The sequence below is a fragment of the Aquarana catesbeiana genome, linkage group LG05 (genome assembly GCF_042186555.1).
Source record: "Aquarana catesbeiana isolate 2022-GZ linkage group LG05, ASM4218655v1, whole genome shotgun sequence".
NCBI lineage: Eukaryota > Metazoa > Chordata > Amphibia > Anura > Ranidae > Aquarana > Aquarana catesbeiana.
In genome coordinates, this window is record NC_133328.1 from 73,409,570 (window position 1) to 73,435,758 (window position 26,189).

At 42.1% G+C, this 26,189-nt stretch overlaps 1 protein-coding gene across 2 annotated transcripts in view; it reads right to left on the reverse strand.

Annotated features, from left to right (window-relative positions):
• Positions 1-26,189, reverse strand: part of CUL2 (cullin 2) — a 163,237-nt gene that overhangs the window by 63,098 nt on the left and 73,950 nt on the right. For both annotated transcript variants that reach the window (XM_073629885.1, XM_073629884.1), the window contains exons 10-14: positions 17,129-17,253; positions 14,010-14,117; positions 7,418-7,477; positions 3,246-3,374; positions 520-606 (exon numbers count right to left, since the gene is read on the reverse strand). In XM_073629885.1, the coding sequence (XP_073485986.1) occupies positions 520-606; positions 3,246-3,374; positions 7,418-7,477; positions 14,010-14,117; positions 17,129-17,253 (509 nt within the window). The remainder of the gene's footprint in view (positions 1-519; positions 607-3,245; positions 3,375-7,417; positions 7,478-14,009; positions 14,118-17,128; positions 17,254-26,189) is intronic.

Consider the following 26,189-nt stretch of genomic DNA (forward strand, 5'->3'; position numbering starts at 1 on the left):
CCCAATGATGGCCGCCTTACTTTCTGTTGTTCAGCTGCAATGAAGCACTGGATCTTGTTGTGGCATAAGATCTAACTAGCTGCAGCAGCTTAATCAGCCAACCAGAGCCTAAAAAAGATCTAGTCCTTTGCCAATGCTAGCGGTGGAAACTAAAAATAGGAAACGTGGGGTACCTCATTCCTGGACAGAGGTAAGCATTTAGGGGGAGTCATGGGATCATTTTATGATGGCACCCACAAGGAGCCTGCAGACATAAAATCTACTTTAGACTTTAGGTCAGTTTTAAAGGTTTGCAGCAAGGAGGAGGTGGCATTTTTATGAGGACTGAAGGGAAAGGAGAAGAAAAACCAATGCAGGGAAAAGAGTTGTATATCAAATGCAATGCTGAGTCTACAGCCAAGAATCAGTCAATGATCCAGTCATTTGATGTCTAATTCACTGTCAGCAACATACAGTCTACCACGGTGTACAACTTAGATCAGAAGGAAAGAAATTGTAAATACAAAAACATGAAATTACCTTTAATTTATTGATCATTGTTTCTTCAGAGTCCATCGACATTGATAAGCCATGAATTAATCGTTTTGCCAGCATTCTAGCGTAGAACTGAAAAAGAAATATAAAGCTCTGAAAACACATTTTCAAAGCAGATGACAATAACCACCGCTTTCATAATTAGAACTGACTATTGAGAAAAGAACATTCTCTCTAGTGCTGCAAATGATATAGGAGGCTTTGAATCTAACACAAGCAGTAACAATAATACCCTTATTAACAAATAAAATATACAAATGAAAAACATGGTCACAACATAGAGAACAATGACATACTAAAGAGATTGTTTACTTACAGTGAGCTGCAATTGCTCAACAATGACTTAATGATAAGTAAAATTGACCGTTTCTCTAGGGTTACATAAAATATAAACATATGATAAATGGCCATGTCGGTAAAGCATCCATCTTGGAGAAGCTGGCAATCAGAGCCAGAGGAAAGTTGGAAATCCATGCAATCTTCACTGAATTGACTGTAGATTTTTTTTTATCTCGATACCCCTCCAGACCTCAACCTTATTGAGACCCTTTGGTATGAACTAATTACAAGCCTTGTCTTCTTATACAACATTAGTACCTGACCTCACAAATGTATTTTGGTTGAATGGGCACAATTTCCCACAGACACACGCCAAACTCTTGTGGAAAGCCCCACCAGAACAGCGAAGGCTGTTATAGCTCAAAAAAAGGAAGGATGGGGAGGAAGGGACTACGTATAATTGCCAATGGGTTTGGAATAGTATGTCCAAAAACCTCATATAGGTGTCCCTAAAACATTTTGCCACATAGTGTATTACGTAAGCAAATGGCACTTACTATACCCTTTCTTAAAGTGTTTGTTAAAAACAAAAAAACATCCCGTTGCCTTAAAGCGTGTTATGCAGCACAGTGCTTGTGCTATATAATCTGGCCCCCTGTATCACCTAAAATACCTGGCTGATCCTGCCTGGTTCTGCCCTCCCCCCCTGTAAAAGTGACCACGGTTTATCATGGCTGCTGAGCCCCGACACCATGGTCAGTTTACGTGCCTCTATCATCCGCAGCTCTCCTCTGTGCTCTCTCCCCATTCCCCTCCCTGCCCTGCCTGTCAGCTAGTACTAGTGCCACTACTGCTGCTATAAATCTATCATGCCATCCCCTGTGTTAAATAAGAACATGTGCCACACAGTATGTGTTTTATAAAAAAGATGCCGATTGCTACCTTCTTTCAGAGCATCTCCCGGCAGTCACGTGACTCCTCGGCTCTCTTCTCTCCTCCTCCCAGCTGACGTCAGCAGGAGTTCTCAGCCCCTCCTGCTGGAGCTGTCAGCCCAGTAGAGGAGAGAGCTGAGGAATCACCTGAGCGCCAGCAGACGCTAGTAAAATAAGGTAGCAAATCGGCATCTTTTTTTATAAAACACATACTGTGCACCACATATCCTTATTTAAGAGAGGGGATGGCATGAAAGTATGATAGTAGCTTTATAACCACTTAAAGTCCACTTAATAAGGAAGAGCCTTCACTTTGAGGAACACAACACTGAGCATAGCACAGAGGCACATCTTGGCAATTGCAAAATGTACAGAGGAAGCACAGACCCTACACAGCACAAAACAATAGAAAAATGCCATCTCTGACTTGACAGGAGAACAAAAGGAAATGTTCAAATACAAATGGTTGCTGCGTGTCCTCTGGTGGTGGAAAAAAATGAAACTTGGTACATAAACAGACAGGCAAGTAAATGTGTTCGTGAAACTTATTCAAATCTGGCATACACACTTGCACTGGCGCATCAGAGCAATTTGTTTACCTGAGACAGCTACACCATGCCATATTTATCAGTGTGTTTTAAACCATTCGTGCAATGAGCTTTAAAATTTCCATAGGGAGATGTCAAGAGTGAATTTGCTAATCTAATCAGTGGCTATAAACCGATACAAAGAGTTCTTATATGAGGGCAGTTAATAAACAAAAGGTACGTTATTAATAGAGATGCATGTCCAAAACCTTTTTTGGTCATACTTCTCTTCTTGATCATAGGAGTGCACTTATTTCTGCACTCCTGTGATCCAGATTTGACAACAGAGGGCTAAAGCCCATTGTTAGCTGACATCACAAAGTCGGTCAGACTTTGCAGGGATCCCACCAATAATGTCAGGATCTGCCCTGATGCCTGTCAGCTGTGGCTCAGTGCACAGCTGTAAGCCTGAGCCAGCCACTCCTGCCCCTCCACAGTGTGGCACTCCAGTAAGAGCTGGAGGGGCAGAGAGCTGGTGACTGACAGTCACCGCTCTATGCCTGTCACGCGATTGGTCGGTTCTCAGGCTTAAAGCCAGTGGGGGACAGCTGCAGCATCACAGCAAAGACATCAGGATCCACCCAGATGTCTGACTGCCAGATGGCTCAGCCTCTCAGCTCGCCGCTGAGATCCTGAGCCAGCTGCTCTTACCTCCTCTACAGCCTGGTGCTCCAGTGAGCACTGGAGGGGAAGAAGCAGAGAGCTTGTGATAGACACTCACTGCTATCTTCTCATTGAAGTCTGAGAACTGAGCTGTCAGCGGTCAGGTGATCGCTCAGTTCTGAGGCTTGGAGCCAACAGCAGACAATCGCATCACATCGATGCTGCAGCCATATAGGTGAGTATGTTTTTTTTTTTTTTTATATCCCACACTTCTTAGGCCAATGCCAGTTTATTGCCCAAATAAACATACCTTCTGGAAAACATCTTTATCATCGATGTACTTGAACACAGTAATAAAACTCGTTAACTTATCCTCCACTTCGTTCTCCGTCATTCCCTTGGCTGATTTTTTTAGCATGTTGTCGCAGTACTTGGCCAGCTGTGTGGATTATGAAAAACATAAAGATGCATGTGAGCAGGTCTTGTGAGATGTGAACCTGACACCATTTCTGAAAGGATTGGGTAACAGCCAATTGTGGAAACGTAATAATACAGGGCTAACCAGTCAAATCACACCTGTAAATAGAACACACCTTAAACACACTCTCTAAAGCTGGCCATTATTACAATTTTCTTTAGCTATACCGTCAACTATGTAGTGCAAGGGCTTGCCTGGTTGCATACAAATTGAATATGTTTAGGTTTGACCTCATATTATATTATTTTGGTAAAACTAAAGGAGGACTGTACAAGAAAATTGTATAATGCATGGCCATCCTTAGGCTCTCTGCATCATGGCAGTTTCCTATCAGGGAGGCATGACTAGGTCTTACAAGGCACTCTCTAGTCAAAATGGGACATTAAAGCCCAACTCTAGCTAAAATGCTTTTTATTGGTTTTGAATGGAGAAGAGTTAAAAAATGTCAGGTTTTTATTTCTGTTTGGAATTCCTTTGGGGAAATTTCCCTTCACTTCCTGTCTCCTTGACACCCATAAAAACAAAGGGGTGAATGACTGTCACCAAGATAGGAAAGCAGAGACACCAAAAAAAAAAATCATATCAGAAGTTGGGGAGGGGCCAGGACGGAGTGTTAGGCAGCAGCAGCTGTCTGTGCTGGGGCGGTCTCCATAACCTCACTGCTACATCCATTACCTATTGTTTTATCCAGATTTTATGCCTCTTCAGAGTGGTGCACTGACGCACCCTCAAAATGTGAGTACCCCCGTCTGGGGGAGAGTTTTTTTATCTGACCTTGTTAATAAACACTTTTTAAACGTTATCACACCATATGGTTCCTTTCTCTTTTTGCCTATGATTTAAGCCTATGCTGGAGCCTGTTTTCCTGTGATCCATACTGAGCCCTGGGTGGCTCAAAAGCGTTTCCTGACTCTGTCTAGCGACTTAGTCACATTCCCTAAGGTGAGCGCATATATGAATCATTTAAGAATTAACGTTATTTATTTATTATTTATTTGTTTATTGCACTTTTAGCACCTGGTTTGCGTTGATTCATTTTGGAGCATTTTTGTTAATATTATCATTTCACATGCTCACTGCACTGTTTATTTGTGCACATTAAGTTTGTTTATCTTGGGGGATATAGCACATATTGGGGTTAAATTATTTTATACTCTGTTGTATATGCACTGTATCTCTGTGTGCTAGGATTAGGGCACGGTTAGCACACTCTAGAGCATCATATTTATTTATTTGTTTAATATCAGAAGCTCTAATTCTTTTCCAATCTACTAAAAATTTGTAGTTGTCAGTATTGCCACTGGAGAGATTTCCCAAAATTTGACACGACATGAAATAGGAAATCTCCCAAATATGGAAACAGACAGCAACAAAAGGAGACTCTCACCCTTCTTTGTTAAGCTTGAAACAGGGAACAGTCAACCTGCTCAGTGATTCAGTTCTTCATCCAATTATTGCTATAATTCTGCAGCACACCATAGTCTTCTTTGTTGGTAATCTAGGAACCCTTCTGCTTCAGTTATAATTACTGTTGTAATACTGGCAGGATATTACAAAAATCACCCAATGTGTTCTGCTGCAATGCAGGTATATTTTGAAGGTGTGTTGGGATGCCATTTAAAATGAATGAATGTTACCACAATGCATAAAGCCGGGTGCACACTATTCGTTTTTCTTTTCGTTCAAGTCAGCGGGTTGAACGAAAAAAAACCCAAAAAACTATCAGCTCCGGTTAGAGTGGCTGTACTAAGCATGCAGCGTTAGTCCAGAGATCTCCCCCGTTGAGCTGCTGTGTTCTGACAGAGGGGCGGCCCCCCGCCAGAACTTTCCAATCAGTGTTCTTTGCCATTGGCTGAGGGCGCTGATTGGGAGTCGGTTGGCTGCTAGTTTTCCAGCATGCACATACAACAGAAGCTGGCCAAACGTCTGGCTTCTGTCGGACAGACTGACATATACACGGGCAGAATGTTTCCCGATATTCTGCCCGTGTGTACAGAGATTAATAGTGTTTTGCCATGTAAATGATCAAAGATGGTCCAACCACAATTCCAATAGTGGGCAAATTCTCTATGCCAGTGATGGCGAACCTTGGCACCCCAGATGTTAGAAACTACTATATCCCATGATGCTCAACTACACTGCAGAGTGCATGAGCATCATGGGAAATGTAGTTCCAAAACACCTGGGGTGCCTAGGTTCACCATCACTGCTCTATGCATTCCTTAGACCAAAGGTTTATTGGAAAACACTCAAACATATATTTAGAACAATTTATATGGGGTCTATAGGGAGGTCATTTACATATTAAAGTGGAGGTCCACCCTGAAAAAAAAAATTGCACAAAAAAATACCTAAAAAAATGGAGGAAAAGAAAAAAAAATTTTTTTTTACTTATGTGAAAAGGCTGTTGCTAGGCAGTCTTCCTAATCTGCCTCTTCCTACACCGCGGTGATGTTGTCTTTTCTCCTCACCGCGTTGTCTTCTGGGGAATGACTCGCGCATGCGCAGTAGGAAACGGGCAGTGAAGCCGTAAGGCTCCACTGCCTGTTTGCCTTAGTTGGGATGCCGCGCCCGGGACCTGAGAGCCGAGGGACGGGTCGGCCTTGGGCGGCCGACATCACGGGCACCCAGGACAGGTAAGTACTTATTTAAAGTCAGCAGCTACAGTGTTTGTAGCTGCTGACTTTTCATTTTTTTTTTTTTTACGGTCAGAATCCTGCTTAAGATGTAAAAAAATTAATTTTTTTGTCACCAATTTTATACTTTGAAATAAAATATATCTTTTTTTTCAAGCTAGCTGACTAATTGTTGATAAGATATACCCAAGAAGTCCCACTTTTTCTTGTATACATCATTTCAATTTTCAGGACATTACTTGCAAGTACAGAAAACATCTGTTGATCTCGCCAGAAATGTAGAGCCCGTCTCACTTCCTGTGAACTGAAATCACAAAGTTATCTTCCTCCCTTCGGTGACACTAGTTACTCCCCACAGTGGTGATCTTCTAGCACTATGAAAGTTCTGAAGCAGCGGCTTGACTGTGAACTACACATGTCATTCACTTCCTTCTTCTGTTCTCTTTGCCCATTCACAGAAGTCTTGCATTCTGTAAGCAGACAAGGGGTATCCTGTCATCTATCTGCACCACCTCCAGTCAACACCTTGCATTCTCTTCAGAATATACCAGGATTTTTGTGAACGGATGAGGGTGAGTGCAAAAAGTGTAAGCCCTTCCGTGTCACAGCTCTTTACACCCATAGCACCGGAACATCACCACTGTGGGGTGTATCCTGCATCACTGGAGGGAGGATTTTTGCAAGGCATATGCGCTGTTAGAGGTAACTTATATGATTGGCCCGGTGTGCCCAAAATAATTTTTACTCAAGTTCAGCTTTAAGATTTGGCAATAACTTCAGTGATCTATATCATTGCTTTCTACGATATAAGATAATTTGCTTTTTATAGGTTTGTGATAGGTTTACTTTAAAGTGGAACATTAGTCAGAAATGTAAGTCCTGCTAGATCACTTCAGGCTGGCCCCTTTTGCAGGTATAGCTATGTAAAACATAAAAATAAAGGTGTCTATAATGTTTAAATGTTTATTCACTGGATCACCCTGCTGTGCACATGCTCAGTTGCTCTCTATTTTTAGGCACTGCCAAATTTGTAGAGGCCGATCTGCTGACAGCCTAAAGATTTACTGCTGTTCAGGAGCTCGGGTCTTCAGCGAAAAGGCAGCCTCCAGAAATAAGAGACAGGAGCAATGCTGGAGGCAATTTACAGCACACGCTAATTTTGGTAGCATAGTTATTAATGTGGAATGTATGTTTCCTGCTAAATAACTTTTTTTATCAAGTTGTTATGGGTAAAGTTCAACTTTAAGCTAGATAAATCGCTTAGACTGAGTTTGGAAGCATGCACATGATCAAACCTGTAACATTCCAGTTACAATGTTTGAAGAAATAAAAAGGGTAATAGAAACACACTGACACAGAGTGACCTACCAGCTCAGGTGCTTTGCAGACGGATTTCGGTTCTCTGTAGTTGACAACACACGTAAGAGCCTGTATGCACAAAGCAAGACAGTCACATAACTCACCAATACAATTCTAGTTCTGTCTTCACCTAACTAATAAAAAAAAAGCAAATGGGCCAAAAGGTGCTGCAGAACCAGAGGTACATTCTATGAGCATTAACATTTGTTATGGCAGAGCATGCAAGCTTATAAACTGAGCAGACAACCCCAGCACCAATCTGATCACTATAGGGTACCCTCAGGTGCAGCCACTGACATTTTAAAGCTGTCACAAATGGCAGACATACAACAAATGATCAGAAACTGCAGGTATGTTACTTGAGATGGTCAGAAGATGCTACAGGAGATTGTAAGAAATTGTGAACATGCTATAAGAGTTGTTTGAGATTAAGACATGGTTCAGTAGGCAGTTAGACTGGAAACACATTACAGGAGACTTCTAGAGATCACGGCTATTACAGCCCCTTTACAAATCAATGGGCCCACATCTGTGCCCTTAAAAATTAAGAATTAAAATAAGTTGGGAAAAAAACAAACAAAAAAAATGGAAAATGAATTGCATAGCACAGAGATTAGATAATGTGAAATAAATAAATCCAAGCCATTTAATTACTAGAAGCCAGTCTAAGGCTGGGTTCACATATATGCAAATTGGATGTGGGTTTTTCCACATCAAATTTGCATGACAGGCGAGTGTTACCCTCTCAATGGAGCCGGTTCACACAGGTCCGGGGCGGCATTGAAAAAGGGTCCTGTACATTTTTTGGTCTGATTCAGATGCAAATTGAGGCAAACATTTGGACCCAATTCGCACCTGAACCGGTGAACAGGGATGCACTGGACCCCAGGCACGAACCCGCGGCCGCATATGTGTGAACCTGGCCTAAAGAATATTTTTCCTTCATTGGTCTAGGAGCAGTGGAACAAAACTAAATGTCATCTGCAGTGCCTTGAGGGCTGTAGTAGAAGTTCTAAATGGCAGCAGGTTAGGCACTAAAGCTCTAGGCAAACAGCAGAACCTGGGCGATAAATCCTTCCTTTTAGACTGGTTGGCCAGGGGTGTCTGCACAGGTAAAGGGAAGTCCACCAACATACAATCACCTACAAACACCCAACTGTAATTGACCAGATTAGGCAAGGACCACTTTATGTCAACTGACACATTAAATGACAAGTTCACCTTTAAAAAAAAAAAAAAAAAAACATAAATGCACATTTTTGCAGGAAAAAAAAATGTGCATTTAATATTTTTTTTTTTTTTTTTTTATTGGGAGCCTGGAAAGCATTGCACCCATGATCAGCAGATTGTGGGAGCTATGCAGACTGTCACAAAGACTGCCAGACCTTGTCGTTTTCCATTCACAGAACTCTGTGAATGAGTGACGTGGCCGAGCCACGTTCTTTTAAGATTCTCACACAGAGTGGGGGGAGAAGATACTCCGCCACCTGTGACATTTATAACATATTACACCCTGAATATGGGTGCAACATCTACATTTATTTTCATGAATTATTTTTAGTGCAAAAATATCAAAAAGGTAAATCTGAATACTACACATTAATACTTTAGATTTGCATTTTAAGACAGCAAAATGTGATCTTTTTTTTAATTCTAACAGCACCAGAAAATTTAGACTCAAATATCTCACTTGTCAACATAGATGTACAGTACAGTGTACTTATTGAAATGTCAGCCATTTATTGTACGCTGGGGAGATAACTCTAAAAATGATGAAGGAGGAGAGAACATCCCAACATAGGACATCAGGCCTAAACAGACAGCTTCCTATCTCCAAACATTTTGTGAAGGCAGGACATTTATGAGCATTGATCAAATTCCATGATAAAGATGGGGCTGGTGATTGTATCAGCTCCCCGAAGCTCCCTCCAGGGATGAATCGCATTTTTAAATACTATCTGTTTTTTAAAAACATATTGTTACATATGGTTTATATTTATGCCTACTGAGCAAGAAAATTAGGCTCTATGTACCACAACCCCTCTTTAAATATAGAATAAAAAAAAAAAAAACATTTAAACCCATTGAAATCTAATTAGCTGGTATATAACCCATAGCAGCCAATCAGATTTCAGATTATTTAAATCGGAGCTTTGAAGGATGCATTCTGACTGGGTTGTGTCAGTGCACCTTGCCTTCATATTCAGCTGAGAATATCTAGATAAATGTAAATAAATGTGACCGGATTATATATTCCTTTAAAATTAGTTGCAGGTAGTACAAAGACCCCTAGCTTTTACCAAACACTCAATGCATGCTGTGAAGTGCTCAGCCACCTGAACTACAGTATCTCACAAAAGTGAGTACACCCCTCACATTTTTGTAAATATTTTATTCTATCTTTTCATGTGACAACACTGAAGAAATTACACTTTGCTACAATGTAAAGTAGTGAGTGTACAGCTTGTATTACAGTGTAAATTTGCTGTCCCCTCAAAATAACTCAACACACAGCCATTAATGTCTAAACCCCTGGCAACAAAAGTGAGTACACCCCTAATTGAAAATGTCCAAATTGGGCCCAATTAGCCATTTTACCTCCCCAGTGTCATGTGACTTGTTAGTGATACAAGGACTCAGGTGTGAATGGGGAGCAGGGGTGTTAAATTTGGTGTTATCGCTCTCACTCTCTCATACTGGTCACTGGAAGTTCAACAAAAAGAATTGTTGCTCTACATAAAGATGACCTAGGCTATAAGAAGATTGTCAAGACCCTGAAACTGAGCTGCAGCACGGTGGCCAAGGCCATACAGCGGTTTAACAGGACAGGTTACACTCAAAACAGGCCTTGCCATGGTCGACCAAAGAAGTTGAGTGCACGTGTTCAGCATCATATCCAGAGGTTGTCTTTGGGAAATAGATGTATGAGTGCTGCCAGCACTGCTGCAGAGGTTGAAGGGGTGGGGGGTCAGCCTGTCAGTGCTCAGACCATACGCCGCACACTGCATCAAATTGGTCTGCATGGCTGTCGTCCCAGAAGGAAGCCTCTTCTAAAGATGATGCACAAAAAAGCCTGCAAACAGTTTGCTGAAGACAAGCAGACCAATGACATGGATTATTGGAACCATGTCCTGTGGTCTGATGAGACCAAGATAAACTTATTTGGTTCAGATGGTGTCAAGCGTGTGTGGTGGCAACCAGGTGAGGAGTACAAAGACAAGTGTGTCTTGCCTACAGTCAAGCATGGTGGGGGAGTGTCATGGTCTGGGGTTGCATGAGTGCTGCCGGCACTGGGGAGCTACAGTTCATTGAGGGAACCATGAATGCCAACATGTACTGTGACATACTGAAGCAGAGCATGATCCCCTCCCTCCAGAGACTGGGCAGCAGGGCAGTATTCCAACATAACGACCCCAAACACACCTCCAAGACGACAACTGTCTTGCTAAATAAGCTGAGGGTAAAGGCCATGGACTGGCCAACCATGTCTCCAGACCTAAACCCTATTGAGCATCTGTGGGGCATCCTCAAACGGAAAGTGTAGGAGCGCAAGGTCTCGAACATCCACCAGCTCTGTGATGTTGTGATGTGGAGGAGTGGAAGAGGACTCCAGTGGCAACCTGTGAAGCTCTGGTGAACTCCATGCCCAAGAGGGTTAAGGCAGTGCTGGAAAAAAATGGTGGCCACAAAAAATATTGACACTTTGGGCCCAGTTTGGACATTTTTACTTAGGGGCGTACTCACTTTTGTTGCCAGCGGTTTAGACAATAACGGCTGTGTGTTGAGTTATTTTGAGGGGACAGCAAATTTACAATGTTATACAAGCTGTACACTCACTACTTTACATTGTAACAAAGTGTAATTTCTTCAGTGTTGTCACATGAAAAGCTATAAATAAAATATTTTAAAAAATTTGAGGGGTGTACTCAATTTTGTGAGATACTGTAAGTGTAGTGTCATCTTCGGTATTCTCAAATAAATGTATTTAAAAGTTAGTTCCTGTAAAATACAGACACAACTGCAGAAGGTACATTGGCTGCCCTCCTGTGGCATAACCTTGTAACAACATAAAAGCTGTGCAGTGCTGAGCGGGAGTGTAGGCTTTGTTTCACTAAAAGTGAAGTAATTCTGTAAAAACAATTACTGCGAAAACAAATACAGCTATGCACATAAATTACTCCAGGCATGTTGGAAAAAAAAAAGGGTCTTAAAATGATTGTAAAAAAAAAAAAAAAAAAAAAAGGATTTAATAAATATATTATGTACTTACCTGCTCTGCGCAATTCCACAGAGCAGCCCTCTTCTTGGATTCTCACTGGCGCTGCTGGCTTCTCCGCTTTCTATTGTGGCACACCTGCGGGTTCGATCCTGAGCCGTGCTACCTGCATAGATACAGACAGCGCGGCTCAGTCCCACCTCCTGCTCCGTCATCACAGGATTTAACCGATAGCCTCACCAAAGCCTGTGAAAGTGGGGAGAGCCGCTACAAATGCACACAGCGCTGGACTGAGTGAGGGCTCAGGTAAGTATAAGGGGAAAGGAGGAGGGGGTGGGGTGATATGGCTACCTAAACATTCTTTACCTTCATGCAGGGAATATATTAAGGTAAAAAATGTTTAGGATTTAGAACAACTTTAAAGCCTGGTACACAAAGGCAGGTTTTTTTTTTTTAATTCAACCCAGCGAGCTGAACTTTAAAACCCTGGGGGAGCAAGCTATACTAATCATGTGATGTTAGTACAGCAATCTCCCCACTGACCTACTGTGTTCTGACAGGGGGAATAAGTACCACCACCCCCCCCCCGCCAGAACACACTTTTATTGTTTAAAGAACATTTGATATAATATTCCATTAGCATATTCTATGTCACAATATTGGTAATAGAGGATATTCTTTCATGGCAAGTACAGCAATATACAGTTGTGCTCATAAGTTTACATACCCAAGAATGTATGATTTTTTGGCAATTTTTCAGAGAACATGAATAACACCACAAAAACTTTTCTTTCACTCATGGTTAGTGTTTGGCTGAAGCCATTTATTATCAATCAACTGTGTTTACTCCTTTTAAATCATAATGGCAACAGAAACTACCAAAATGACCCTGATCAAAAAACTTTACATACCCCAGTTCTTAATACCGTGTATTGCCCCCTTTAACATCAATAACAGCTTGAAGTCTTCTGTGGTATTTGTGGATGAGGCTCTTTATCTTCTCAGATGGTAAAGCTGCCCATTCCTCTTAGCAAAAAGCCTCCAGTTCCTGTAAATTCTTGGGCTGTCTTGCATGAACTGCATGTTTGAGATCTCCCCAGAGTGGCTCAATGATATTGAGGTCAGGAGACTGAGATGGCCACTCCAGAATCTTCACTTTATTCTGCTGTAGCCATTGACAGGTTGACTTGGCCTTGTGTTTTGGATCATTGTCATGTTTGAATGTCCAAGTACGTCCCATGCGCAGCTTCCTGGCTGATGAATTCAAATGTTCCTCCAGTATTTTTTGATAACATACTGCATTCATCTTGCCATCAATTTTGATCAATATTCCTGTGCCTTTGTAGCTCACACATCCCCAAAACATGAGCGATCCACCTCCGCACCCTTCATCATAGGCCTCGACGACTCCTCTCCAAATGTAGCATTTAAGGTTGTGGCCAAAAAGCTAAATTTTGATCTCATCACTCCAATTGCCTTTGTGCCAGAAGGTTTGAGGCTGGTCTCTGTGCTGTTTGGTGTATTGTAAGTGGGATACTTTGTGGCATTTGATGGTAATGGCTTTCTTCTGGCGACTCGACCATGCAGCCCATCTTTCCTTAAGTGCCTCCTTATTGTGCATCTTGAAACAGCCACGCCACATACTTTCAGAGTGTCCTGTATTTCACCTGAAGTTATTTGTGGGTTTTTCTTTGTAATTTTAGTTGGTCTACCTGACCGCGATTTGGCTTCAACAGAACCCCTCATTTTCCACTTCTTGATTAGAGTTTGAACACTGCTGATTGGCATTCTCAATTCCTTGGATATCTTTTTATATCCCTTTCCTGTTTTCTACAGTTCAACTACCTTTTCCCTCAGATCGTTTGACAATTTTTTTGCTTTCCCCAAGACTCAGAATCCAGAAACATCAGTGCAGCAATGGATGAAAGATGCAAGGGTCTGTCAGGAGTCCAGAAACTCATTGACCTTTTACACACACACACACACACACACACACACACACACACACTAATTCCAAGCAAACAGACCACAGGTGAGGATGGTTGCCTTCAATAGCCATTTAAACCCCTTTGTGTCAACTTGTATGCATGTTATCAAGCCAAAATCACCAGAGTATGTAAACTTTTGATCAGTGTCATTTGGGTAGTTTCTGTTGTCGTTATAATTTAAAAAGAGTAAACACAGTTGATTGATAATAAATGGCTTCAGCCAAACACTAACCATGAGTGAAAGAAATGTTTTTTGTGCTATCATTTATATTCTCTGAAAAATGGCCAAGAAAGCAAATTCTGCCAGGGTATGTAAACTTATGAGCACAACAGTACACACAGCACCCAGCAGATTTCCCTTTACATTTAAGAAAAAGATTTCTGGTTTTCAGCTTACCTTGTCTAGTGCACTCATAAAATGTTGATCTCCATTTAAAACAGTGTTGACAAGCTGAACAAATTTACTGTGGACTTCTAAGACGGATTCCACAAATAGAGTTGGCATCTGAAAACAAATAAGAGCAGCACAGAATAAGTGAGAGTACCCTATTGTTAGAGGTATTCAAAGACTGGACAGTCTTCAACCACTAGCCCACTGGGCACTTTTACCCCCTTCCTGCCCAGACCAATTTGTGAGGTCATGCAACACTGTACCCAAACTAAATTTTTAGCATATTTTTGAGACCGATTGAGCTTTCTTTTGGTGGACAAAAAACTAATAAAAAAAAAAAAAAAAAAGAAAAAAAAAAAAAAGTTTTTCTTAGTCTCGGTTATAAAATTTGGTAAATAAGTAATTTTTCCCCTTCACTGATGTGCGCTGATGAGACGGCACTAATATGCAGCACTGATGGGGACTGATAGGCAGCACTGACAGGCATCTGCTGATTAAATGTGCAGATCTTTCTTGTCAGGAAATGCCTCTGATTGGCTCTCCTCACAAGCTGTCAGCGTGAGGAGAGGAGAGCCGATAACCGGTATGTCCTTGTTAACATGTGTTCTGCGCTGACAGGGACAGAGTGCACCACCGATCGCAGAGCCCGACTCTGTTTTATACAGGCCACCAAGCTGGTGCACGTTAGCAAAGGAAATGGTTTGTTTGGGCAAGCTTGGCCCATACAAACTAGTTAAAGTGACACTAAAGTTGGAGATCAGCGCTGTACCGGTACGTCGCTGGACTTCAAGAGGTTATATCTGGGGTGAATCCGGCAGCCACAGGCATCATCCCGGTACCATTTAGAGCCGATGGTTGGCTCTCTGGTAAAAGCAATCCTAGCAGCTAACTAGCCGCTGGATTGCTTTTTCAAGCGGCGGGAGGGGACATCAGCTCTCCCCTCCCTTCAGCAGCTTTATTGGACACTCCTGTCACATCGGGACACCCCATCGACCAGCTGGCACTTCCGCTGGCTGATCATAGAGGCGAACAAAGACCGGAACTGCTCGGTTTGTCTCTATGATGTAGGGACCCAGAAGCGATGAGCTTACATCACTTCCAGTTTTCAAACGTAAACAGTGCCATTTTTTAAAAATCACAATGATGGTTTAAGAAAACATTGATCGCCCCACGCATGTGAGGTATCACCGTGAACATCAGATCATGGGTAGTAATTCTAGCACTAGACTACCTGTGTAGCTTGTAAAGGCTTTTAAAGCTGATGTCACGTGTGACCAAATGCGTAGGGCGGAGTAATGTACTGACATCATCACAAGTTCCCAGAAGTACGGACGCTGTCTATCTGGCTGGCGGGGTTTTTTTTTTCAAAGCGCTTTTTATCTTATTAAATGTAAGGGTAATTTTATCTAAATCAATAAATGTGCCCATAAGGTTTTACTCTATCGGAGAATCTCTTTTTTTTTATGCTCAAAAAATATGTGCATGTGGCGATGCCTAATTGATAACCAGTGACAATCACCATCCAGTGGAGGAGCCAGAGGAGTTACCATAAGGTCATCCAGCGCTGTGTGCCCTATTGTAAGCTCAGCTGACTTAATTAGGGGGTCACACTTCAGCTGGTAAGCGTGTAATCTTCCCATTTGGTGGTGGCCTCACAACTTGAACGTTTTCCTCTTTGGTGATGGAGGTCGATCACGTTTAAGAGTCTTTGAAAACAGAAGAGGATGACTTTGCTTTCACACATTGGACTATCTTTGTACATGTTTTCACTAGAAATCAATTTTATTTTTGTATTGGTTGATTTACATAATCTATTATCACATTAAGCGCCACTCTTTTTGATGCAATTTGAAGTTAACTGTGTATAGTATGTCACGGTAGAGTTTCTATTCAACTTGGTTATTGCACAAATTTGATTGGTAGCGCAGTCTCTTTTTTGAAATGTATGCTTTTAAAGCTTTTCCTATCGATAGTAGCATTTACGTAATTTGTCGCCAATTGCGTGTGCAATTTTAAAGCGTGACATGTTTGGTATCTATTTACTGGGCGTAACATCATCGTTTATATTTTACCACAAAATTGGGTTATGTATTGTGTTTTTTTGCATTGAAATTCAAAAAAGTTTATTTTTTCCCAAAAATTAGCATTTGAAAAAAACGCAGCGCAAATACCGTGTGACTTAGAAAATTGCAACAACCAACAATTTATTATCTAGGGCCTCTGCTTTAAAAATAAAAATGTATATATATATATTAACTATACGAAATTTTGTAGCAAGATAAACTGATAGTAAACAAAAAGTTCCAGAAAAGACCTGGGGGTCAAGTTGTTAAACAAATCTAACAATACACAAGCATGTACATTGCCAGAGAATTTGGCATTAGGGTATGAAGACAAAGATCCAGCATGGTAACACAGCAAGTAGAATCAGGAAAGAAAAAAAAAAAAAAAAAAAGAGATGGAAAATTTACAATTTGGGGTAAAGGTTCTCATTTGTCCAGGTCATTTACTCACATTTAAATGGAGGTTTTCCTGTACTTTTGAAGGTGTTTGGCAACTTATTCAAGGAGCTTCTTTAACTCAGAACGATCTTCAAAGTCAGCAGTCTCCAAACTGTGGCCCTTTGCTTGACTTTATCCTGCCCCTGGGACACTATTCCTTCCACTGATACGAAGCACTGCACCCCCCCCCCCCCCCCCGACACCAACAGTGGGGCATAATTCCTCCCTCTGACACCAATGATGGGGCACTATTCCTTCTACTGGCACCAATGATGGGGAACTATTGCTCCCACTGACAATGATGGGCCACTATTTATTCATAGGACCCCAACAAAGGGGCGCTATTTCTCCCACTAATACCAATATAGGGGCACTATTCCTCCTCCTCCTAACCACAGGGGTGCTATGTATTTCTTGACTCCCACTGACCACCAAACCTGATGCATTATTTACTCCCAATGGCCACAGACTAGCCCCTCTAAAATCTTAAGGACAGTAAACTGGCCCTTTGTTAAGAAGGTTTGAAGACCCCTGTTTTAAGTGAAACATCTTCAACATTCCAGAACAAGACCACTTTTAAAACAACCAACTACTACTGGTTAGAACAATTAATGAAATACTTACATTTTCCTGAGAAAGATTACTAACAGCTCTAAGGCCCTCATCATGGATATGGTTCTGTAATTCCTGAATCATATGAGGTAAACCACTGGATACTGCACGTAGAAGGGTATACATATTGGCCATATCTGCAATCATCAAAAAGCAGGTCAAAACACTTACCATTTTAGCCATTAGCATTAAAAAAAAAAAAAATCTAAATTCCCCAATTAAGAATCTATTTATATGGGTGTCCAAGCCCTTACAGTTTGTTAGAAAAAAAAAAAAAAAGGGGCTCTGGCTCTCTTAGAGCTGCTTTGCTGAACCTCCCTTTTGGGGAGTGTGCTGAGTACATCACATGGAGCAGGTCAAAAAAAGTACAATGGTAGTCCTGAGCTGCTGCCAATCAATTAGCTATGATGTGGAAAGGGGAAGCAGGGGAGTGGCTTGCCATCATAGGCTTCAATGCTGTGCTGGGAGCGTGCATGCAAGAGTGACTCTGCAGGACCTTACAAGGCAACAGAGCCATCCTAAAGCTGAAGCCTTGAGGCAGAAATCTTTTGACTAGCTCAAATAAGAAGTCAGGCTGTGATAGGCAATTCAAATGTAGGGTTTATTAACACTTTCAACTTGGTGCTAGCTATCAGAGGTAAAAATAAAGCTATGAACATTATAGGACACATGCTGTATCATGGCAATATTTTGGCTATGTTTTTCTCTAGACTAAGCCACAAAACCGGCTTACATTTTCTACTGTGATACCTGCAGATATACACATTTAAGAGGTAATGCAGCTCATAATAAAATTTGTCAATGCAAACTGTATGCAAAGCTGGTGCAAGGCTTTGTTTTCTGGTCACAAGTGTATTTAAAACAAAAACGTATATACCATGTCCCCCTAGGGCTCTTTCACAAGGGCGGACTCTGCCTGCTCAGCGGGGGATCTATCCGCTGTTCCCCACTGAACAGGAGGATGATAGGTGTCCACTCTCTATGCAGAGTGCACAAGGACACAGGCCGCTGTTCTCCATGGGTGGTTGAATGTAAGCCGACTGCCTGCCCATTAACATGGAACTGGGATGCCCCATACGTCTGTTTTTAGCGGATCAAATGTGGGCAGGTGTAAACAAATACATGTCCATTTACATCTGCTGCTCCATAGAGGGAAATAGATGATCCAATCGTAGTTTTTTAGGCGGACCCGATCGGTCCGCCTGTGTAAAAGGGGCTTTACTGAAACCTGTGTTCTGAGGTGTATAGGGGCTGCCGTTGGAGGACTCCTTCTGAAAACAGTAGTTTTGATGCATCGTAAAAAAAATGCAGGTTGAAGCTTTTAAAGTGTAATTCCACTTTTGCAGCCAATTTGGGAGAACACCTACTTTTTACATGTTGTCATTCACATAGCAAAACCTAAAATACAACTACAGGCAAAAGTTTTGGATACAGCAAGAGAGGGTAAGATACTAAAATTGAATTATTTGGCCTCAACACCAAACGATATGTCTGTCGGAAATCCAATACAGCTCACTATCCAAATAACACCCTTCCTACAGTAAAACATGGAGGTGGTAATATCCTGTTATGGGGGTCTTTCTCTGCAGAAGGGACTGGAGCCCTTGTCAGGATAGAAGAAAAATGGATGAGGCAAATCGCCTTCAAATTCTTGAGGAAAATCTGCTGCCCTCTGCCAGAAAGTGGTCAATGAGAAGAAGGCTTACCTTCCAACATGACAATGACCCAAAGCACAGAGCAAAAATTACCGCACAGTGGTTGAAGGAGAAAAAGGTGAATGTCCTTGCATGGCCTAGTCAGACTTAAACCCCATTGAAAATCTGTGGAATGACTTGAAGACTGCAGTCCACAAAAGGTCACCATCAAATTTAACTGAACTTGAGCAGTTCTGCAAAGAGTGGGCAGATTTTGCAAAGTCTAGATGTGCAACTTAGTAGAGACCTATCTCAACAGACTAAAGACTGTAATTAAAGTAAAAGGTGCCCCAACAAAATACCGACATAGGGGGTGATCGTTTTTCCAACTCAGTGATTCTGTTTTTTTTAATTATTTTTTATTTTTTTGTTGGTGTTATATCTTTCACTTAGATGTTATCAGATGCACTTAGTAAATACAGCTGGATAAAATGAAAATGGTGTCGGTCTTCATTTCAGGCTGCAAAGCGACAAAATGTCATTTTAAAAAGGGGGGTGATTCTTTTCTATACCCATTGTAAACAGAGAAGGGAGTTTTCTTAAATTGGGCTGCAAAAGTAGAAATACACTTTAAATTGGCATTTAGCAAGGTTGCCAGGGTTTTACTAAATGCCAGCTGCAAGCCTGATAAATGCTTGTTTAAAGTTAGTCAACACTCTGGTCTATTAAGAGCTGCACTCAACACTCCCACACTGGATCTGCAGGGTACTTTGAGGCACTGGTCACTTTAGTGCGGGCCGTCTGTTTGCATCGATTCATGCACCCACAACCACCCTCAGACGAATCACACTGCTCTTGTGAAATGTCTGGGGCTGCCATTCTAAAAAGCACTCCCACGGGGGCGGAGCTGGCAGCCGACATGTGAGCAGCGCTGTGAAGGAGCTCCGGCCGGGACAACTTATCCTGCTAATATTCTGAGTGTCGGAGACACAGATCCTGCACAGCACCGACACCCTTACACTACCTGGACCTGGCAGAACATCAGGATATGGTGAAATACGGGCCAGCACCCATGGAATCTGCCGTGGATCGCCTGTCCCGCTATGCCTGGGGATCTCAAGACAGCCGTGAACACGAGGCAGTGGAACAAGGCCCCAGTAATACACAGCGAAACGGAGCTGATTGTTCGCCCACACACCCTGCTAAGGTAAGCCTGCTACCCCACAGATCCCAGGGGATGAGAAGAGGCTTATCCCTGGATAGACTATACCGCAAAGATCTAGGGGAAATGGCACTGGCAGGGAGGGAAGAGGAGCCTTCCCTGAAACAAATCATGGAGGCTATATACACTTGCCAAACTACATTGACTGAACATATTGATGTGATGAGGGCAGAAATGTCCTTCCTGAAGCAAGATGTATAGATCATTAGAGAAAGGGCCTCAGAAGCTGAGCAAAGGTGATTTGGAAGATGTAGTTTGTCCCTTAGAAGGCAAAGTACAAACAATACACAGAGATGTGAATGCTCATACTGACAATGGAAGACAGACAAAGAAGGAACTACGTTCGCTTTGTAGGTTTCCCTGAAAAAGCAGAGGGGAAACAACCAGAAGATTTCCTGGAACTCTGGCTTAAGGATAACATGGTAGACACCATGTTTTCATGCCTGTTAGCCATAGAAAGGGCCCATAGGATCCCATCTAAACCTCCTCCTGGCGCACATCCACGCCTGATTATTGCCTGTATACTACACTTCAGGGATCCAGAAAGCATCCTCCGAGCAGCCCGTACTGGGGGAGATCTACAATACAATGGGAATCGCATTTCCATATATCCGGATTGCTCGGCAGCCACACAGAAGCAAAGGGCCAGCTTTATTCATGTGGAAAAAAAGGCTCCGAGACTTACAACTGGCATACAGTATGCTGTACCCGGCAAAATTGAGAGTGGTGGACAGAAGCAAAGTTTCCTTCTTTAACACCCCTACTGAGGCTTCACGTTGGCTGGATATTAGGGGGCGCGATAGCCCTGATGCTCATCGCTGAGTGTGAAATGCGCCAATTGCTGCACACATGTGAAATAAGCCCCACATACACCTTTCTGCTTTCTAGTGCTGGGCTTATATGTTCTATTATCAAACACTCCATTAATGTTGCGAGATGACCCGTGCTGATCTATACACGGATTAAACAAATTTCTGAACTGTTACAACCAAACATTTTCTTTGGAACCCCCTATTGGTTCCCAGCTTGACTGACTATTGATTTACCTCCGGAGAGACCTTTTTTTTTTCTCGTTCTCTCCCCTTCAAATTTTTTTTTTTGTTGTTTTTTTATCTCCTGTTCATGTTTTGTGACATATAGATTTAGATTTATCTAGTTCCTTCTAGAACATGCTGCATACTGATACGTGGCATCTGTTCTATTGCTAAAGACCTGTGACCCCCGAGGTCATTTATATTTCTACAGTTATGGGATTCAGGCATACAACAGGTTGGGGTTGCGTGCAGGGTGGGAAGGGAGGAGTTAAAGTATTGTACTGGTTTGTGCTGTGTGCTGCTGGTGTTCTCCGTTTTGATCTTTGCAGGGTATATACGGGTATATATATGTCAGATGCTTGCTCACCTGACGTTCCCCCTGATATACTATACCCATCTTCTCTACGTATAAATGGCAGGTAAGATAAGTTTAATGTCTTGGAATGTACGTGGTATGAATTCAAAGGTAAAGAGATCTCTCATATTTGACTTTATAAAGAGGTATAGGCCACATATCATACTATTACAGGAAACGCACCTCCAAGGATCTAAAGTTATGGCCCTAAAAAAAGCCAATATTATGAGGGTACTTCATGCTGAATATTCCACTTACTCGAGAGGAGCAGCCATTCTAGTCACCAAAAAAAGCTGCTGCACACATTATACAGATTAGATCCTAAGGAAAATATGCTATACTAGTGTGTCTAGTATTTAATTTATGCTTAACATTAGTGTGTGTAAATATTCCTCCCCCCTTCTCTTTCCAGGTGCTAGAGAGTATTTTGAATGAAGCTGACTAAAATCGCACAGGGTCCACTACTACTGTTAGGAGACTTCAACGCAGTGTCGGATGGGGCTCTTGACGAACATGGATGTGTATCTGACTCTCGCCATATCCTGTCCTCCTGGTTGGAGAGCTATGCTCTCACAGACATATAGAGGCAAAGAAACCCTGGAGTCAGAGAATACTCCTGTCACTCGGAAACCCATAGGACATTGTCTAGAATAGACTTATTATTGTCCTCAGTAGATGGACTCCCGCTTATATCCAGTGTCAGATATCTCCCTAGAGCCATAGCAGATCACTCCCCGCTGGAGGTTACGCTAGACCTAAATTGCTCCACGGGGACGACGACACTGGCGTATGAATGTACACTGGCTCCAGGAGGAATTTATTAATATAAAATGCAAAACAACTACTGATCAATACTGGAGAGAGAATGGGGCAGAAACACTGGTCGCTAATCAATTGGAAGCCTTTAAGGCAACTATGAGAGGCGTGTTCACTACGGAAACAAGAGGTTTCTCCAAAGCTTTGAATTCTGCTGTGAAAGACGCAGACGTCAAGGCTATTGACGGTGAAAGAGAATATTCATGACCGATCTCCTAGTAAACACCACTTCTGGCAGGACCAGATACGGCAATACAAACTACTTCTGACTGAGTATACCGAAAAAAAAAAAAAACTGCACCAGAGCAGATCTTTTTTCCAATTCAGGGACAAAAGTGTCAGCTTGCTAGCTTTTTTAGTGAGGCCGCTTTATGCTCTGATCTCGGTGATGCAACTCAAACGACCCAGTGGGGAGGTGGTGAGAGACTCTCCTGGGATTCTAAACACGTTTCTGGAATTCTACGAGACCATGTACCAGACACAGCCCCGACATACAGATCAGGAACTATCTTTTTATCTAGAGAACCTGACTTTGCCCTCTTTGAACCAGGAAGATAGTACCGCTTTGGAACATCCCATAACTCAGGAGGAAATATGTGACGCTATTTCCTCTTTCAAACCTGGTAAACCTCCTGGCCTCAATGGGTTCCCAGCTGACTGGTACCAACTACATAAAGAGAAACTAGCACCGTCTCTGCAAAAAGTCTTTATAGCGGTGGAAAAGGAAGGCATACTCCCGGATTCTATGCGGGAGGCTCTGATTGTGGTGATCCCAAAACCTGGGAAAGATCCACAAGAATGTGAGTCATACAGGCCGATCTCTCTGATCAACTTCTGATGTCAAGATACTGGCCAAAGTCTTGGCCAGTAGATTGCTATCGTGATCTTTTAATTAATTCTGATCAGACAGGATTCATACCCGGCCGCTGCACCCAAATGAACCTTCGCAGGCTATGTCAACTTACAGGTCCACCATATAAACGTGGGAAAGAGAGTGATTGCATCATTGGACACAAAAAAAGCACTCGACTCGGTAGAATGGGACTATCTTTTCTCTCTTCTGTGTAAACTGGGCTTTGGGCCTAAATTTATCTCCTGGGTAAAACTCCTATACAAAGATCCCCAAGTGAGCATTAGAGTAAATGGTCTTATATCAGACCCTTTTCAGATCCATAGGGGAATGAGACAGGGGTGCCCCCTGTCTCCTCTCCTGTTCGCTTGCGGCTAAACTTAGGACCCATGACACTATTAGGGGATTTTTGGTTGGGGTGCTGGAGGAACGTGTATCATTATACACGAATGACATAATTCTATATTTGGGAGACTCGGACGTGTTATCAGCTGCAGTCTCCCTAATCCAGGAATTTGGAGATTACTCAGGTTTTCGGATCAATTGGATAAAGTCCGTCCTCTTTCCTCTAGATCCACAGTCAAATTTAACCCTCCCCATTTAGTGCCCTTTAGCCATTGTATCACAGTTCAAATACTTGGGAATAGCGGTCCAGTTACCGATAGACTCATTCACTGCGATGAATCTATGGCCCACAATTAGAGCTTTTAGTGATAGGATCCAGAAATGGAAAGAACTACCTCTTACATTGTTGGGTAGAGCGAATCTATTCAAGATGATTTTCCTCCCTAAATTTCTTTATGTGCTCTCTAATGCCCCAATCTATATCCCAAAGAAAACATTCCGCTACATTAACTCCTTACTGTCTTCCTTTCTATGGGATACCAATGCGGCTAGAGTTTCTTTGGAGCTCTTACATTTACCAGTGAACAGAGGGGGACTGGTGGTACCCGATCTCCGACTGTATTATCTAGCTTCGCAACTAGTACATATTCATTGGCGAATGTTCCCACAGCTAAATAATGCTGCAGTTGCAGTGGTAACTTCTTATGAAACCTTACTAAATTTCTTCTTTAGAGGAGAGGTGCCCACGGTAGGAGGTAAGGAGATGCTCAGATTTGCTAAGCGGATCCTGGGGATCTGTCTAAAGCATATAGCAGACAATCCTCTTCATCTATCACCCAACACCCCATTGTGGTTTAACCCCTGTTTGAAAGAATTTTTCCACTTGGAAGATGGATATAGGTGGGCCAAATATGGGCTCATCTATCTTCATCAACTATACGATAATGGTGAACTAAAATCGTTTGTACAGTTGAAGAGGGACCTGGATATTCCAGGAACATGGGAATTCCAGTTCACTAGACTGAAACATGCTGCCTATGCTCAGTTCCGGACAGGGCCAATATCCGTTGAAAACTTTAAACTAGAAAAGCTCCTTGCTACTCCTGATCACACAAAATTGATCTCTACCTATTATAATACATTTGCAGAAAAAGTGAACCCAAAGAAAAGAAAGGGAAAGATGGATGGAGATTGTACCGGAACTTACAGAGGAACAGTGGGAGGGTGTGCTGACCTCATATTTGCTCACGGTTATTTCTGCTAGAGACAAACTGATACAACTCAGATACTTACACCAAATGTATTATACCCCGCTCAGGTTATATAAAATGGGAAAGAGGGACAACCCCACATGTCACAAATGTCTAGCAGCAGAAGGCTTCTTTATACATATGGTATGAGACTGCGATAGGATACGGCCTTTATGGTCACAAGTGACCCAGTTCATTGCTGACACATTCGATCTGCAGAACATCTGTAGTCCGATGTTGGGACTGATGGGAGCCACAGAAGATGAGGTTATGAGCAACAATATGAGAATATTACTAAGATTGCTGTTCTAGTACGTCAGGAAGCTGATTGCTCTTAATTGGATTAAGAGCGATCATCTTACATTGGATGCCTGGAAAGACCTGGTTAATGCTAATGTCACCATGTATAAAATGACATACGATTCCAGGGGCTGCCCTAAGAAATTCAATAAAGTTTAGGGAAAATGGACTAAATCCAGAGAAACTGTACAATCTGACATGTAACCTGATTCTTCTATAATAATAGGAGGGGGGACTGATATACATCTTGAACGGTAACTGGGGGATCTTGGAGAGGGACGGGGAGCAGCACGCAGCACAAAAGTTCACGAGGAAGTTTGTCCTCGAGGTTTATTGAATTACATGATTAGGGGGTCTCCTACCCCTGTAGGAGCACACGTTCTGACTAATGTATTTTGTTCAAACTTTAAAAAAAAGAAAAAAGAGGAGCTAAATGTACAATTGAAATAAGCCATAGAGATGAGTGACCTTTATTATTTTTTCGAATGCTATGTTATATGATACACTCTAGAGATTGTACCTTGTTTTTTGTTACATTCCTTGACATGTATGTACATTTGGCAAATAAAAACCATAAAAAAAAAAAAAAAAACACCCCCACGCATCTTAGTCTGCAGCACGATCGTGGGTGCAGGAACCGCCGGTAAGCCGCATGGTCAAAAAGACCATGCTGTTTCCCTGTGGCCACGTTTTTAAAAAGGTGCATGCACCTTCTTTGCGTGTTTCACATGGCACAGCAGCCCATTCAAATGAATGGGCTGCCATGTCTGAGCAAACGTGGGATGCACGGCACGCACTAGTGTGAACCAAGTCTTAGGCCTGATTCACACTAGTGAGATTTCAGGTGCAACTTGATCACACAGAATTGCATGACAATGCAAATCACATTGTTTTCAATGGTGCCTGATCACATCAATGTAGTGCAGCGCAATTTTGGACAAGGGTCCTGTGCTAGTCTGATTAAAATCTGATTGCAGCAGTGTGAACATAACATTAGGGATTTAAATGCTTTAACATGCTTTTCAAACTAGTAGCAAAAAGCTGAACAATCTTTACAGAGGACACAGAGAAATAAAAGCACTTTGGAGGAAGGATACTCTAACACTTTTTATTGCAGTGATCCCATTCTGGAAATACTGTTCACTTTGTGTTGTTATCAGAGCACAAAGTCATGTAAAATCTCACCAGTGAAGACTACCACGGCAATATAAAAATAAAATGGCTGGTTGGCGTTCCACTTCACTTTAAAAATCAATTATTTTGCAAA